This window comes from Myotis lucifugus, unplaced genomic scaffold (assembly GCF_000147115.1).
Source record: "Myotis lucifugus unplaced genomic scaffold, Myoluc2.0 scaffold_402, whole genome shotgun sequence".
Lineage (NCBI taxonomy): Eukaryota > Metazoa > Chordata > Mammalia > Chiroptera > Vespertilionidae > Myotis > Myotis lucifugus.
This window is the reverse complement of record NW_005871450.1, coordinates 448,087-464,280: the sequence shown is the minus strand read 5'-3', so window position 1 is coordinate 464,280 and position 16,194 is coordinate 448,087. Positions and strand designations below refer to the sequence as shown.

Here is a 16,194-nt window from a genome sequence, read left to right as displayed (position 1 = left end):
GACCTTTGAGCAGCACCTGGCACACAAAGTAAGAGGTCAATATACTTTTTAATCTAAAATTAGAATCACTCATTTAAATTTTAGAGAAAGAAGGGCCTGGAATACCAGGGTAAGGAGCTTTGACTCGCTCTACAGGCGATAGGGAGACAGGGTAAGGTTTTGAGAAAGGCGGGATCAGGGTGAGATGTGACTACTGAAAGCTGCCCTGGAGACTGATGTCGGGGTGGGGGTGAGCCACAGGAAGGGTCCAGGTCACGGGGTGGGGATAGGGCGGCTCAGTAGTTACTGAGGAGGTAAGACTGACTATTTTGGCTGAACGAGTGTCTAGGAAAAACCGAGTTTCCCCCTCCAGGAGGGTCAAGGTGCCATTGGTGAGACCTCCTTTAGGCCTGTATGGTTCACCAGCGGCTCCTCTCCCTCCCCCCTCCCAACAGGGTGCAGCTTCGGGCAGAAGGACAGACACACAACTACCACAAACGTGTTCTCTCCTCAGTTTAATGGTGGTTAGTGGGACTGCCACACCCCCTTCCCATTCCCCTCCCTGCCCCGTACAAAATGTTGTGTTGTGGTGTTTTGTTTTGTTGTTTTTTTTAACAAGAAAAAGGGGGCAAAAGCCAGGAATGGGGGAGGAGGGCATAATCTGATATTTTCATACAGATTTTTTATTTTTTTAATATATTATATATAAAACCATAGAGACCAACACCCTCCCTAAACTCCTTTCCCCGTCCCTGGGGGGGGAGGGGGAGGGGCCTGGAGGAGAGCTGGGGAAGGCCCCCCCAGGAGTGGGTGGACAGAGAGACAAATATAGATAGGACAGATGTGGGGGGAGAAGGTAGAGGGAAGTTGGAACCTGGGAAGGGGGATTGGAGAAAAGGGCTGGGGCTGTCTCCCTCACCTCCTCCATCAAAGTTATGACACAAAGACACAGAATCCCTGTTTCCACACCCTCCCCCCCACCCTTACCCCCACCGTGCAAACATGGCTTTGCAAAGAGGTGCCCAGAGCTCTATGGAGCTCCTACAATGGCTGGCATGAGGTCTTGGACCCCCAAAGAAATCTGCGTTTCCCTTCCCTGCCCACCCCACCCTTCCCAGAATCTGATCCCCTCCCCACATGACCTGGTTCTGCAGCTTAGGGGCCCTGGCCTTCCCCCTGTTATCTTCCCCCAACCCAATCCCTACCGCCCTCCCTGGACTTGGGGGATCTGGACCTTTGGCCCCTACCCCCTGGGGGACCCCAGACCTCTGGGACCTTGCTTCTGGCCCTCAAAGAGACCTAGGCATATGACACCCCCATCCCTGCCCAAACGTCTGAGGTGTTAGTGGTGGGGAGAGATGCCCACCATCCCAGACTCTGGTAAATGTCTTTGCAGCTGGCAGTGGGGTGGACCCTCGCCCAGGCCCAGGCCTGGGGTAGAGACGGGGTCAGATGAAGAATTCTTCTTTCCTCTTGTGTCCGTCACTGCCATTGAGGAAGGCTTCTCTCGCTTCTCCCTGCTCATCCAAACCACTGGCCTCGTGGGTCAGATAGGAGCCTGAGGGGTGACCCAGGAGTCAGACAGAAATAAACGGGAAGAAGGAGACAGACAAGACAGATATCAGACAAGGAAGAGGGAGAAAAGGAACACAGGGAACAGAGGGAATCAGGGCCAGGGAATAGCAAAATGGGCAGAGAAAGAGGTGAAGCAGAATTAGGTAGATACCAAAAGTTCATGGAAAGATCAACCCTGATCTGTTCTCTTGGTGATATCCCCTTGCTCAGTTCTCAAACGAATCCAGCAATTAGGAAGGTAAATTGTTTAAACCCACGGATTTAATTCCGCTTCAATGTTTCACCCCTTTTATTCATGGGCAAAACACCTGCGCCTTTGGGAATATTGGCCTCAGAACCCACAGGGTTTGAATCCTGGTTCTAGGCTCTGCCCTCACTCAAATTCAGTCTCTACGCCCCACCCCCTTACCAAGCCCACAACCAACTGCAACCCTCGCTGAATTCAGACCCCCCCCCCCAACCACTCACCCTTCTGCCGTACCGAGCACCAGACCATGCCCACCAGCACACATATGATCAGAAACACCAGTAGCGCCAGGATGCCGCCCACAATGGCGTAGGGCACGGACGTCTGAGCCTCCACCACCGCACCGGGGTCTGCCAGAGGAACAGGGCGCAGGACCAGGTCATCGGAGCACGGTCCCAGCTGGGCCCATCGCTGCCAACCTGTTAAATTATTCCGCCCACCCCCTCTAACCGCTCCCCTTAACGTGCCATGCCCCTCAAATTGCTGCCACCTGCTGGGCCTTTCTCATGGCTTCCCGCTTCCCTGATGTTCCACCACCTCCAGGAATGCCTGCTGGATTATACACCGCCCCACTGGGTCCTGAGTCATTTTGCTAATACCTGCTCTGCCTCCTTTCCTCACCCCACCCCCAGAGATCAGAAACAACACATCCCTTTTCTTGGGACTATGCTTCTTCCCCCGTAGAAGCTCGGGTCCAAGTCCCTTACCATATCTTGTCCAAAATGCTTCTGGTATCTACAGTGCTATCTAGGGCCCAAACATTTCCAAAATTCCTGCTGCACCATCATAAGAGTTTAACACGTAGCATTTTTTGCTAGGGGCTTTCCAACCGCTTTATTTACTTTTTACTTTTGGTTAATCCTCCCCCGATAATATTTTTCCATTGATCTTTTAGAGAGAGTGGGAGAGAGGGAAAGACAGAGAAACATCATCTATTGGTTGCCTCCTGCACCTGCCTTGACCAGGGTCAGGGCGGGGGAGGAGCCTGCAACCAAAGTTTGTGCCCTTGGCGGGAATTGAACCCAGGATCCTTTGGTGCGCAGGCTGACACTCTATCCATTGAGCCAAACCGGCTAGGGTCCTTCCAACCACTTTATATATTTAGCTCATATAATTTTCATAAACCCTGACATAGGTGCTATTGTTCATTTCCACTTTACCCATGAGGAAACGAAGGAGCAGACTATGTCACCGGCAATAAGATGTTGCAGAGCCAAAACTGAACTTTAAGAACTTTGTGGGCTGTTGAACCTAGAATCACTTTGCACAGGCCCCGCCCACCCAGGACAAGGCAGGGACCCGGGGAGGCCACGCCCCCGCCCTGAGCCCCGCCCCCAGCAGCCTCCACTCACCGTAGACCACGAGCACATAGAGCGCCCTCGCGTGGCCGTGCTTGTTCGACGCCTCGCAAGTGTAGGTGCCATTATCTGCTGATACCAGGCCAGGCAGCGTAAGCGTCTCCCCGAACGCCTCGGCCCGCTCCGGCAAAGACTCATTCCCGCGGCTCCAGCGGATCTGATTTGGCCTGGACGAGGGTAAAGGACAGTGAGTAAGGGACGCAGGCGCCAGCATCCAATCCTGACTTCTCAGCAATCTAGACACGGAGCATCGAGGAATAAGAGGGTCCCTACTCAGGCGTCTCGGGCCCCTGAGCTCACCTGGGGTTCCCCGCGACGGCACACGTCAGCACCAGCGTGTCTCCCTCCCTCACCACAGCCTGCGAGGCATGGATCCGGGCCGTGGGGGAGTCTGCAGGCGGAAGTGAGATGGGAGAGTGGCTGTCAGGGCCACCTCGCGGGGTTGGAGCCCTCCCGGGGTCCAGCGGCCGGCGTGGGGACCGCCCCGCCCGCCGGCTCCCTGCCCCCGGCACTTACACTGCACGTCCAGCACGTACTGCGTCTGCTTGATGTGCCCCGAGGGCAGCGCCTGGTTCTGCGCCTCGCAGATGACAATATCGCCGTCGTCCTTGCGGTCCACGCGGAACCTCACTGTGCTCGCCACGCTCCATACCTTGCCATTTTCCCTGCTGCTGCTCACACCTGCCGGGCCCCAACAAGAAGTCTGCAGTCCAGGATTCCGGCTCCGCCCCCGAGGGCCCCCCAGCCAATCCCAAAGCAGGCTATCTGCTAAGCCACGCCCCTGAGCCACAGGCCTCGCCTCCAGGCTTCCAAACAACGACCCTCCCCGGATCAAGCCCACAATCCCACGTTCCTCTTCCCAAAGCTCTTCCCTCTTCCACTCCACCTCCTCTCATCTATCACTTTTTTTAAAAATATATTTTATTGATTTTTTTACAGAGAGGAAAGGAGAGGGGATAGAGAGTGAGAAACATCGATGAGAGAGAAACATCGATCAGCTGCCTCCTGCACACTCCCTACTGGGGATGTGCCCCACAACCAAGGTACATGCCCCTTGACCGGAATCGAATCTGGGACCTTTCAGTCCGCAGGCCGACGCTCTATCCACTGAGCCAAACCAGCTAGGGCTCATCTATCACTTTATTCAATAGCTGCATATTGCGTGCGTGGCCCATGTCGGAACCAGTGCGCTCTCCTCCAAACCCGCCTTTCATAAGCCCCGCCCCTCTAAGCCCCGCCCCACAAACCTGCCTTTCATAAGCCCCGCCTCTTACAACCCCGCCTCCTCCAAGCCCCGCCCCTCGCTGGCACCTCCCTCACCCCTCGTACCCCTTTCTGTAATACCTTTCAGCTCTTTGCGGTCGCGGTACCAGCGCAGAACGGCAACCGGGCGGGACCGCGGGACCAGGCAGCTGAGCTCCACCTCGCCGCCCTCCACCGCCTGCTCCCGGACTTCCACCACGGGATTCTCCGGGGCCACTGTCGCAGGGAGAAGTGGGTACGGGGGGAGTTCAGGGGAGGCAGCCAGGTGGGTTCAAAGTGACCAGGCAGCGGGATTTCAGGCAACAAGGGTCAAACAAAGAGCCCAGAGGTCAGGCAGGCCAGCCATGTGGCCTGGGCCCAGGTGTCCAGGAGGTTGAGAACAGCCCGGGTAGGGCCGCAGGTTAAGGGAAAGGCAGAGGAGAAGGGAGGAGGGATGGGCTGCAGGAGGGCGAGGTGGTTACCCAGTACGGTGAGCGTGGCAATCTGGTGGTGGGTGTCCTCCGTGTAGAGCTGGCAGAAGTAGCCTCCCTCGTCTTCCAGGCGGGCGTCTGAGAGCCGGATCCGCACCCTGCGAGGGGAGAACTCCTCAAGCTGGAAACGCTCATCCTTCAGGGCTAGAGTGAGTGAACCAGGAGTGAACTCGGGGAATCCTGGCCTCAGGAGTTGGACCCTTCCTCCAGGAGCTTAGCGGCCAGCCCTCTGCCTCTTTTCTCCAGCCATACCTCTGTACCTAAGGTGCCCACCTAGTTACCCCCTGGGGAACCAGAATGATTCCGGACCTCCCACCCACAGGAGTAGGGTTCAATCCCCCAGCTCCATGCTACGGGAGGACCCAGGAGCCCGAGCCCCCAGCCCCTTCCTCCCTCAGACCCAGGAGTCCAGAGTCTCAGCTCTGCCCGCTTTCCGGTCACAGGAATCAGCTCCCAGCCCTCCTCCTTCCAGACTCAGGATTGGGGACCCAGCACTCACCGCGGGTGCCATTGAAGAAGAGGGTCTGCCGGGCTGGGTTCTGAATGACAACGATGGACCCATCGTACTGGTGCAGACGGCAGGTTATCTCGGCCACCCCGCCCTCGGCCACGGTCACATTCTCCGTCTGTACTTCTTGTCCCGCCCCTGGACAGGAGAGGAGACTCAGTGAGGGCTGCAATTCTCTCTCCCCTCTGCTCCTCTCCCATCCACACCTCCAATCCCTCTCCTTCCCCTCACATTCAGTTTATCGCATCCAACATTTCCTACAGGCTGGAGTCCAAGAGATGGACTCTAGGGGGCGCTGCACAGGGCACACTGGGAGCCCAGAGGGCAGGGAGACCAAGACGCCGAGGGACTCTTCCCCAAAGTGGCCCAGACGACCTCTGAAAATGGTTTGCTAGTCACCTGACCCAGAAAACCACAAAATCCTGCCAATCAAGAGGTTCAAGTCTTTGTGTTCACTTTAAGAACACCCGTGAAACTGCCCAGGTCACCAGGGGTATGCACAGTCAAAAAGCCACCAAGTAGCCCTGGCTGGTGTGGGTCAGTGGTTAGAGCAGCAGCCTGTGAATGGAAGGGTCGTGGGTTTGATTCCTGATCAAGGGCATGTACCAGGGTTGCAGGCTCATCCCTGTCCGGGTTGGGGTGCGTTCAGGAGGCAACAAATCGATGTATTTCTCACATCGATGTTTCTCTGTCTCTCTTTCCCCCTCACTCCCTTCCCCTCCCTCTCCCTCTCCCTCCCTCCCTCCCTCCCTCTCTCTCTCTCTCTCTCTCTCTCAAAAAAAAAATCAATGGGAAAAATATCCTCAGGTGAGGATTTAAAAAAAAAGCCACCAATATCTACAGAAGCAATGTATGCCATTCCATCCTTACAATGGTGGGGTTGGTAGGTGTGCCCAGGCTAAAGAGTGGGGCTGGCTCAGGGTCGGTAGCACAAAAAGAGTGCTGAATTTTTTTTAAAATATATTTTATTGATTTCTTACAGAGAGGAAGGGAGAGAGATAGAGAGTTAGAAACATCGATGAGAGAGAAACATCGATCAGCCGCCTCCCGCACATCTCCCACTGGGGATGTGCCCGCAACCCAGGTACATGCCCCTGACCGGAATCGAACCTGGGACCCCTCAGTCCGCAGGCCGACGCTCTATCCACTGAGCCAAACCGGTTTCGGCAAGAGTGCTGAATTTTTAAAAAATATTTTTATTGATTTCAGATTAGAAGGGAGAGGGAGAAAGGGAGAGAACCATCAATGATGAGAGAGAATAATTGAATTGTTGCCTCCTGCTCGCCCCGCACTGGAGATCGAGCCCACAACCCAGGCATATGCCCTGACTGGGAATCAAAACTCGACCTCCTGGTTCATAGGTCGATGCTCAACCACTGAGCCACACTGGCCGGACAAGAGTCCTGATTTTTTGCTGTGCATGCTTGAAAATGCAGAGAACGCTGAACATAAGGGTTTAGATGTAGATTCTCTGGTCATTGAGCACATCCAGGTGAAAAGCTTCCAAGATGCAGTGCAGGACATGCAGAGCTCATGGGCGGATTAACCTGGAGATGGTTCTACTGACGAAGAGCAGATAGTCCTAAACCAGAAGAGGAAGTTGCATGAAGAAAAAGAGATTCCAGAAGAAACAAAAACGTATGGCCTGGGAGTAAAATCAGCATAAAATAAATACTAATAAAAATTTAAAAAACCCTGGCCGGTGTGGCTCAGTTGGTTGGGCGTTTTCCCATGTACCAAAAAGTTGCCAGTTCGATGCCCAATCAGGGCACATGCCCGGGTTTAGGGCTCGATCCCTGGTAAGGGATGTGCAGCAGGCAGCCGATCAATGTTTCTTACATCCATGTTTCTCTCCCTCCCTCTTTCTTCCACTCTCTAAAAAAATCAATAAAAACAATTTTTAAAATTGTTTTAAAAAGACTGCCTAGGGCGATGGGGGATTAGAGAAGGTTCTGGAAGAAAGCTCTATCGGATCCAGACCTCGAGTAAACAGGAGCTGACCAGGTGTGGGAGACTGCTAGGCGTTCACTGAACCCCATCTTCCACACCTGGGCTCATGTTGTAGCTTGTCAGCAGGGATGGCCACAATCTCTTCCCTTCTCTGTACATGCCCTTTGTAAGGTGACTTTGCTGCTCCACCCATTGAGGCACTCAGACCCTGGGAATCTGGGCACGCCTTGTGACTTGCTCTGACCAACAGAATTTGCTAGAAGTGATATTATATGAGTTCTGGAACCTAGGCTTCAAAAGACCTTGCAGCTTCCGCTCATGCCCTCTTGCTGCCCTGAGACAGTTGAGTGAAGATGCCCAGACTAGCTTCCGTGAAGATGAGAGAAGCCTAGCCAATAGCCAGCAGCAACCGCCAGCCATGTGAGTGAGGCCATCCTGCGCCATCCAGCCCCAGGGAGACCCCAGGTGACTGCAGCCATATGAGTGACCCCAATTGTGACCAAGAGAAGAATTGCCCAATTGATCCAGTCCAAATTGCTGATCCCAGAGTTGTGAGCAAATAGCATGGTGGTTTAAAGCCACTAGGTTTTTTTTTTATTTTTTAAAATATACAGTGGGGCCTTGACTTACGAGTTTAATTCGTTCCGTGATGGAGCTCGTAACTCAAATTACTCGTATGTCAAATCAAAAAGTGAACGAGTGAGACACGTGATGCTGGGCTGATGTTGTGGCGTTCACTGTGACGTTCGCTGCGCCAACTAGCGGTGGGGTATCTGAAGCTGGCTCGTAACCCGAATTTTAGCTCGCAACTCAAAGCAAAAAATCGGCCGAGAGACGGCTGGTATCTTGAAAAACTCGTTAGTCGGGACACTCGTAAGTCAAGGCCCCACTGTATTTTTATTGATTTCAGAGAGGAAAGGAGAGGGAGAGAGATAGATAGAAACACCAATGATGAGAAAGAATGATCACCAATGATCACTGATCAGCTGCCTCCTGCACGCCACCTACTGGGGATCATGCCCACAACCCAGGCATATGCCCTGACTGGGAATCGAACCATGACCTCCTAGTAAGTCGACGCTCTCTTAATGGCTGAATGGCGAGAACTCCAGGGAGCCTAGAGGAGGATGGGATCACAGGCTGGAAGCCTGGGGCCCTGACTCACTGCCCCCTGCGACTTGTCAGCACCGAACTGTAACATGAGCGAGGAATACACTTTTTTTTTTGCAAAGCCACTGAGATTTCAGGCCTGTTTGTTACAGAAGTTAACCTACTCTGATTAACACAGCAGAGGAACAAGGTAGGTGATTAGTAAAGGGGTGTTTCCAGCAGAGAAAACAGCCTGGAAGAAAGCTCAAAGCTGAGATTAATCATCATCAGCATCACCATCATCATTGTCACTGTCATCTTCAAACTAACAATCACAATAGCTATTGTTTATTAGGCACTTGCTGTGCTAAGGACATTACCTGTATAATTTCCATTTAATCATCACAATATCTGAAGAAGGTAGGCACCTGTTTTCAATCACGTTTTCTCCCAATTCCCATTTTACAGATGAGAAAATTAGTCCAGAGAGAGAAAATGACTTGCTTAAGGTCATAGCCCAAGAGTGGCAGACCCAGGACCTGCATCCAAGATCTCTCTGATTCTGTGTCCTAGACCTACACCCACTGCTGGCTGTCTGGGTGCATGTCCAGCTTTGGTGAGGGATTGTGGGGTGTGCTGGTGGGGGGCCTCAAATGCCACGCTAGGAGATTAGCTTTTATCCTGAAGGCCAGTGTAGGTTTTGAAGCAGGAAAGAAGCATGATCACATTGGTTATATACCTTTAAATGTTGGGTAACTATCGCTTCATGTCTCTTACAGTCTGTCTCATTCATTCATTTGAGTATTTCCTAGGCAGTGGGTAGGTTTCCCAGGGCTGCATGCCCAGAGATGAGTCAGAAAAGGTCCCTGTCCTGGAGGGCCATTCAAGATTTATGTGGAGGGAGACACAAATCACTGTAATATCCCATCTAACGTGTTATATTCCCTGTAAAAAGGATAGGTAACCTCATTTGGGGGCCGAGGGGTGGAAAAGATTAATTCCAGGGGGTGAAGGCGGAGAGAGTTAGCTTTCTACCCCGACATCATGCTTCCCTTTCTCCTTAGCAAAGGGACCCTGATGGTATTTTATGGTTGCCCTGTGCCTAGCAGAAAGATACATTTCCCAGGCTTTCTTGCAGCTAAGCGAGTCCATGTGAAAGTTCTGTCCAATTGGATGTAAGGGAAAGTGTCATGTGGTAATTTGGGGAGGATTTCCTAAAATGGGGGACAAGACCCTTGTCCACCAGGTCACCTTTGAGCTGCTTGGAACTAGGATGCTGATGCCTGGAGCCCTGGCAGCCATGTTGGCCCGTGAGGACAAGGGCAGTAGGGATGGTGCAACCAGGAGCTGAAAGGTACCTGGGCCTCCGGTGATAATGTAGAGCTGCCGTAAAAACCCTGGATGCCTATTTCGGGACTTTTTTTTAATGTTTAGTATAAATTTTTTGTGTTTTTAAGCCACTAAGAGTGGTGTATCTAGTACCTCCTGGAATATCAAGCTTCACACATCCAATCCAAATGTTTTCCTCTTCATGTTTTCTCAATCTCAGTAAATGTCACCACCATCTACCTGGCTGCTCAGGCCCCAAACCTAGAAATCATGCAAGTTCTTACCCTTTCCCTCACCTCTAACATCTTTTCCATCAGCAATATCTATCCATTCTACTTCCAAAACATATCCCATATCCATTCACCTTTGTCTACCATAACCCTAGTCCAGGGGTGGGGAACCTTTTTTTTTTGCCAAGGCCATTTGCATATTTATAACGTCATTCATGGGCTATACAAAATTATCAACTTAAAAATTAGCCTGCTATATTGGGTCAAACATTTAATTAACTCACCCCTAATGCGTTGGCAGGGCCAGAACAAATGATTTCATGGGCCTTATATGGCCCGTGGGCTGGATGTTCCCCACCCCTGCCCTAGTCCAATGACACTATCTCTTACTTGAACCATTTTTCCCCCCAAGATTTTTTATGGCTTTTTAGAAAGAGAGGAAGGGAGAGGGGAAGAGAGAGAAACATGGATGTGAGGACGAAACACTGATCAGCAGCTGGCTATCTTCTGCATGGCCCCCATAGGGGATCGAGCCTGCAACCTGGGCATATGCCCTGACCAGGAATCGAACCAGCAACTTTTTGGTGCATGGGACGATGCCCAAACGAGCCTTACTGGCCAGGGCTCTTACTTGAACCTTTAAGAACTACGCGTGGGCCTCCTTGCGTCCATCCATGCCTGCCTCCCACCAGGCTGTTCTCCACACAGCAGCTAGATGGATTTTCCAAAAAAGTAAAACAGATCAAGTCACCTCTCTGCTTACAACCCGTCATTAGCTGCCCATCACCCTTAGCATAAAACCTAGACTCCTTCCCTGGGCCTTCAAGGTGCTATGCGGCCTGGCCCCTCTCTGGCTACAGTTCCAATCACCCTCACTTCACTCCAGCTCCCTGGCCTTGACGTCCCACAAACCCGCTGAGCTTGTCACCACCCAGGGCCTTTTCGCCTGCTCCTCCCTTTGCCTGGAATGTTCCTTCCCCTTGACCATCCCAGGACTGCCTCCTGTTCTCATTCGGGTCTCTGGTCACATGGACACCTCTTCAGAGTGACTTTCTCTCACTCCCCATCCCTTCGCCTCCAGAACACTTCCTATTTCATCACCACTGTTTTATTTCCTGTGTGGAAATTTCACTGAAATTCTTTTATTAATTTGCTCACGTATTTATTGTCCCCCAGCACTAGATCTATTCTCATGAAGCAGGGATATACACCATGGGGTTTACTGCTCTGCCCTTAGTGCCTAGAAGTGTGCCCGGCACTGGATAAATGTTTGCAGATTGATGAACGAATGGCACGTGTCCGGCAGGATCCCATTTCAGCCTCGCCACAACTTTGTGACGTCACTGTTCTTATCTTAAACACCTGGGTGACCATCTGTGTGACCTTGGGCAGTGGCTCAACCTTTCTGAGCCTCAGGTGCCCCGCCTGTAAAATGGGGATAAAGCCAGTGCCTGCCCAGTGCCTTGAGCTCAGGGAGCCCTCTGCAAAACTGCTATTATGACAACCTCCAGAAGCTTGCCCATGCACAGGAAAGCGGGCTGCCTGCTCACTCTGGCACTTTAAAAAAACATTTTGAAGCCTAGCCATGGATCCTGCACCTCAGGGCTAGCCCACTGCTAGCCCCCCATTTTACAGACGTGGAGAATGAGGCTCAGGGGTCCCCGGCAACTGGGTGGCAGACACTCAATACCTCCGGAGAGCCATCAGGATGCCCCCCCCAATTTATCTCCTGCTCTCTGCTTGAGGGTGCACATGGGGTGAGGGTGGGGGTTTTTGTCTTATTCCCTCCCCCTCCTGAAGACTCAGTAACCAACAGTGTTTGTGCCTGGAATATCAATGTCCCAGGAGCTTTTGTTTCGGGGTTGGGGGGTGGCGAGGCGGGACTTTCTGGGCAGAGAGGGGTTGAGCTTTGGGGACGAGGGCACTGGCCCTTTAAACTGTGTTGACAGCCTGGAGTCGTCATGGGGATGGTGCCTGGAAAAGAGATGGGAGGGTTTGGGAAAGAGCGGCTGAGCAGGTGACATGCAGAGACCCAGAATCCAGCACTCTGCTCCCTCAGACCCAGGAAACCAGCCCCAACCGCCTCTCTCCCAGGCTCCTCCAGGCTCCTAGCACCTTCTTCCATCAGGACCAGGAAGGAGTCCGAAATCTCAGCATCCTCCTCCCTCAATCCCAGAAGTCCCCAGCCCCCAGCCTCTCCTCTCTCAAACCCAGGACCCTGGGCCTTCAGCCCCCTCCTCCTGCAGGACCCAGGAGCCAGGGGTCCAGAGTACACAGCTGGTGGATGTTTCCACGGAAACTAAGTGGGGTGGGGGAGCACTTCCTGGGTCCTGAGTCAGCGAATACCCAAGGGAGTCTCAAGGTCACGGTTCCAGGAAGGTCACAGCCACCCCTCCGTATCCGCTCCCCAGGAGGTGTGTGGCATCACGCCTCCTTCTCCCACTTCCTCCCCTAGGGAGGTGGTACATCCCTGCGTCCTGATTGAACACCCCCTCAGCCCCCCATCAATGGCGGAGTCCGAACATCCTTGCACAAAGCATCAATTCTTCCTCAGCTCAGCCTTGTGAAGGCGCCTGTATTCGCAGGACCCAGGCATCAGGGTCCCAGCCCCTCCTCCTCCAAGACCTAGGAGTATGGACCCCCAGCCCCTTTCTTTCTTGGAACCCTCCTCCCTCAGACTGGAGCCCAGCCCCCAGCCCCTTCCTCCCTCAGACCCAGGAGTCCAGGCCCCCAGCCCCTTCCTCCCTCAGACCCAGGAGGCCAGGCCCCCAGCCCCTTCCTCCCTCAGACCCAGGAGTCCAGGCCCCCAGCCCTCCTCCCTCAGACCCAGGGGTCCAGGCGCCCAGCACCTCCTCCCTCAGACCCAGGGGTCCAGGCCCCCAGCCCTCCTCCCTCAGACCCAGGGGTCCAGGCCCCCAGCCCTCCTCCCTCAGACCCAGGAGTCCAAGCCCCCAGCCACTCCTCCCTCAGACCCAGGAGTCCAGGCCCCCACCCCACTCCTCTCTTGGAAACTTTTGACTCTAGGTCCACAGTCTCAACTCCCAGAGCCACCAGTCCTGCCTTCCCCCAGCCCTCTATCCCCCTCTTATCTGGAAACCAAGCATCAGGTGGGGGGCCGAGGGGTGAGTCAGCAGCCTCACACACAAAGTCTCCCCGGCGGCCCCCACATTTCTGGGATATTCAGAACTCCCTGGATTCCAGGCCTCAGGCCCAGGGGGTGGGGGAATCCTCTGGAGTTTCCCCCTGAGTGTGTGTGTGTGGGGGGGAGGTCAGCGGAGGAATTCCTGCTCCGGGAAGGGTGCAAGCCTGCACTGAGCGCTCACTGTCCTATCCTCCACCCCCAGTGGCCCCTATTCACCCCCCTCCTAGGAGTGCCCAGGCTCTGCTGCTGCCCTCATGCCCTCCTGGGTGCCTGCGGAGGAGCCTTGGTGCCCGGTTCCCAGAAGACCGAGGGGCCTGGGGTCTGCACAGGCAGAAACCAGTGGGTGCTTGGGTCCTGGTGCCACAAGCCATTGGGTGCTGGCGAGTCTGACTGTCTCCAAGTCTCCCCGCCCCACCCAGAGAGAGAAAGCTGTCTTTGTGTTCCCCAAGATGGGGACAGGCCAGGCTCGCACGACATTAACCCACCCCGGCCCCAGCCCCGCTGTGTCTAAGGTCTTGGAATCCTTTGCAGAATCTGACCTCAGCTATAGGGACTCAGGCATCCAGCTCATGGGTGGGTGGGGGTCAGCGACAGAAACTTCCCAAGAACTGGACCCGGGGCTGACTCCCATTGGGGGAAGCCCCCCTGTCCTCAGAGTAGCTGGTCAGAACTTTAGAAGGGAAAAGTGAGTCACTGAGGAGGGAAACACTATTCGGGATCAACAAGCTCCCCCTCCGCACAGCCCCCCAACTCTAACAGCCTCTGTGTCTTTTCTTTGTATCTGGACATCTGTTTCCTTCGCGCTTTCTGTTCCAGTTTCTGGCCTGTGTGCATCTCTGGGCAGGCAACCCACCCCTTCTCACTTCCCACCCTGGACCCTTCTTTCTTTTGGGCATAAATCTCACCATTTTCTGCTATTCGTGGCAGATGAGTGAGCCAGGAAAGAGAGAACACGTCTTTGAAAGGACACAAATGGACGCCATCTCCTATCCCCACTGCTGCCGGCTGGGCAAGGTGAGAGAGGAAGGAGGGTGACTAAGGGACATGTAGGCACCGTGCACACACCCTGAAACCTAGTGGCCAAAGCCATTCAGAAACACCCAGTGAAAAGGAGAGCAGGCAGGGCCCTCTGAGATCCTGCACTCCAGCGCCCTAACCCCATGCTTTACAGAAGGGGAAAGTGAGGCTCCGAGAGGGATGGGGGGATGATACAAAATTATCCCAGAGAGGCCCAGTTCCTCGGCTCCCAGTCCAGAGTGCTTCCCATGACACCATTCTCTCCTGACTTGTTAAGCCCCGGGATTTAGAGAAAGTTTACAGAAGGGATTAGAGTACCAGGATGCGGCGATTTTAAACAAGGGAAGAACCAGTAAAGCGACCTCCCGGAAGTGCTGGATGAGAGATTCGTGCACCGAGTAGGTGGCCGTCTTGGGCCATCTTCTGACGCTAAGACTCCAAAGTCCCAGTTCTCAGCTGTCAAGATTCTAGATGTCAGAGATGCCAAGATCCAGGAGGCCAAGGTTTCGGAATGTTAAAGATGTCGAGAGGCCAGAATGCCAATGCCATCGAGGTTCTAGACTTTTAAAGGTGTCGAGATTTTAAAGATTCTGGGATTCTAGAATCCTAACCGTGTCCATGTTACAAAATACCCTCGGGTTTTTTTGTTTACTGCACTAATTGGCTCTAGGATTCTATGAGGCTGGATTTCAAGGGCCTAAAAAAATGACGAAAGAAAAATAAAACTGGAAGGAAATGTAGCTAAGGTACCAGAGCACTCATCTGGGAAATTGCAGCGTGTCTGTTGCAAAGAAAGGAGGTAAGGATACATACACATCCTGAAGTGACGGCAGAGACTAGAGAAGAAAGCAAGGTGGGTGGTGAAAGGCCAGCTTTGTCCCTCACCTAGTCTGGGGTTCAAGCTGGAATTCCTTCCCTTTCAGATCACTGAGTTCAACATCCAGACTTTACAGAGAGTGAAACTGGGCCCTGGGGAGAGGAAGGTTCTTGCCATCAGCTGCTGTGGCCAATGGCAGGCGTCAGGATTGACACCCCGGCCCCCGGCCCTGTACCATCTGGTTACACCTCCTCTCTCAAAATCTCACAGAACCTCCCGCCCTCCCACTTCTGCCCAGTCACCTCCCAGTCCTCAAGATCAGCGCTACCCACCAGGGAGGCCGTGGCCTGTGACAAGTTCGAGGCACACAGTGTGAAGGGTGTGCGGGTGACATTTCCTGACCTTGTCCCCAGTCTCAGGGTCACGCTGTCTTGGAGGTCTCCAGCTTCTCTCCGTGTGTGGGAGCTATGTGGATGGCTCTCTAGCTGCTCTGGAGGGGAGCAGCTGGGTGTGTGACCGGGTGGGGAGGGGCAGCATTTGGGAGGAATGTGCTGAATCCACGTGTGTGCCCACATGCCGAGCTCACCACACAATTTCCCCCCCACTTCCCCCCACATTTCTCCAGGGCCTTTCAGGATGCCCTGCCTGACTCAGTTCCCCCCAGGGGCACATAGTGATAGGGAGGTGGAGGGATGGAGGATGGGGATGGGGATCCCAGGATGGAGGTTGTAAGGGTAGCGAGGGGAGGCGACAGAGAGACAGTGGGACAGAGAGAGGGGACAGAGGAGGAATGAGAGCTAGGTGACAGAGGGGCTAGAGAAACAGGAATGACAGAAAGACAGGGGACAGAGAAACGAGGGGATGGGACAGATGGGGGACAGAGAAACAAGGATGACAACAAGACAGGGGCAGAGAGGAGAGCAGAAACAGAGGGACAGAGAAGGGGGGCTAGAGAGGACGACGGGGGACAGAGTGACCCACTAAAAAGGAACAGAGACCGAGGGACAGAGGTGGGGGACAAAGAGGATAGAGAGGTGGGGAGAGGGAGGCAAGGAGAAAGGGGGGGCAGTCAGAGAGGGGGCAGGACTTCGGGACTGAGGGACAGGGGGCACAGGACAAGGGTAGAGGGACTAGCAGAGAGACTGAGGGACTCAGATACAGGCGGACAGAGGGACGCAGAGAGCGGGCAGAAGGACAGCGGGACCGGCCCGGAGAAGGCG

The 16,194-nt window shown here is 53.9% G+C and overlaps 1 protein-coding gene across 1 annotated transcript; it reads right to left on the bottom strand.

Moving 5' to 3' along the window:
- Positions 1-477: 477 nt before the first annotated feature.
- CADM4 (cell adhesion molecule 4) lies at positions 478-15,564 on the bottom strand. The gene is made up of 10 exons (XM_023743591.1): positions 15,377-15,564; positions 14,908-14,993; positions 5,392-5,538; positions 4,884-5,036; positions 4,504-4,638; positions 3,676-3,840; positions 3,460-3,550; positions 3,154-3,326; positions 2,023-2,151; positions 478-1,537 (listed from the first exon to the last, which is right to left on the bottom strand). The coding sequence occupies exons 1-10, from the start codon at positions 15,547-15,549 to the stop codon at positions 1,428-1,430; spliced, it is 1,362 nt and encodes a 453-aa protein (XP_023599359.1). The 5' UTR covers positions 15,550-15,564; the 3' UTR covers positions 478-1,427.
- Positions 15,565-16,194: the final 630 nt, after the last annotated feature.

Coding starts and splice junctions, on each gene's coding strand:
- CADM4 (XM_023743591.1), bottom strand. CDS start 15,549: ATGTGGGCACACACGTGGATTCAGCACATTCCTCCCAAATGCTGCCCC. Junction 2,152..3,153: donor CTATGTGCTCGTGGTCTACG/GTGAGTGGAGGC, acceptor TTCCTCTGGCAG/ACCCCGGTGCGGTGGTGGAG. Junction 1,538..2,022: donor GTGCTCGGTACGGCAGAAGG/GTGAGTGGTTGG, acceptor GTCACCCCTCAG/GCTCCTATCTGACCCACGAG.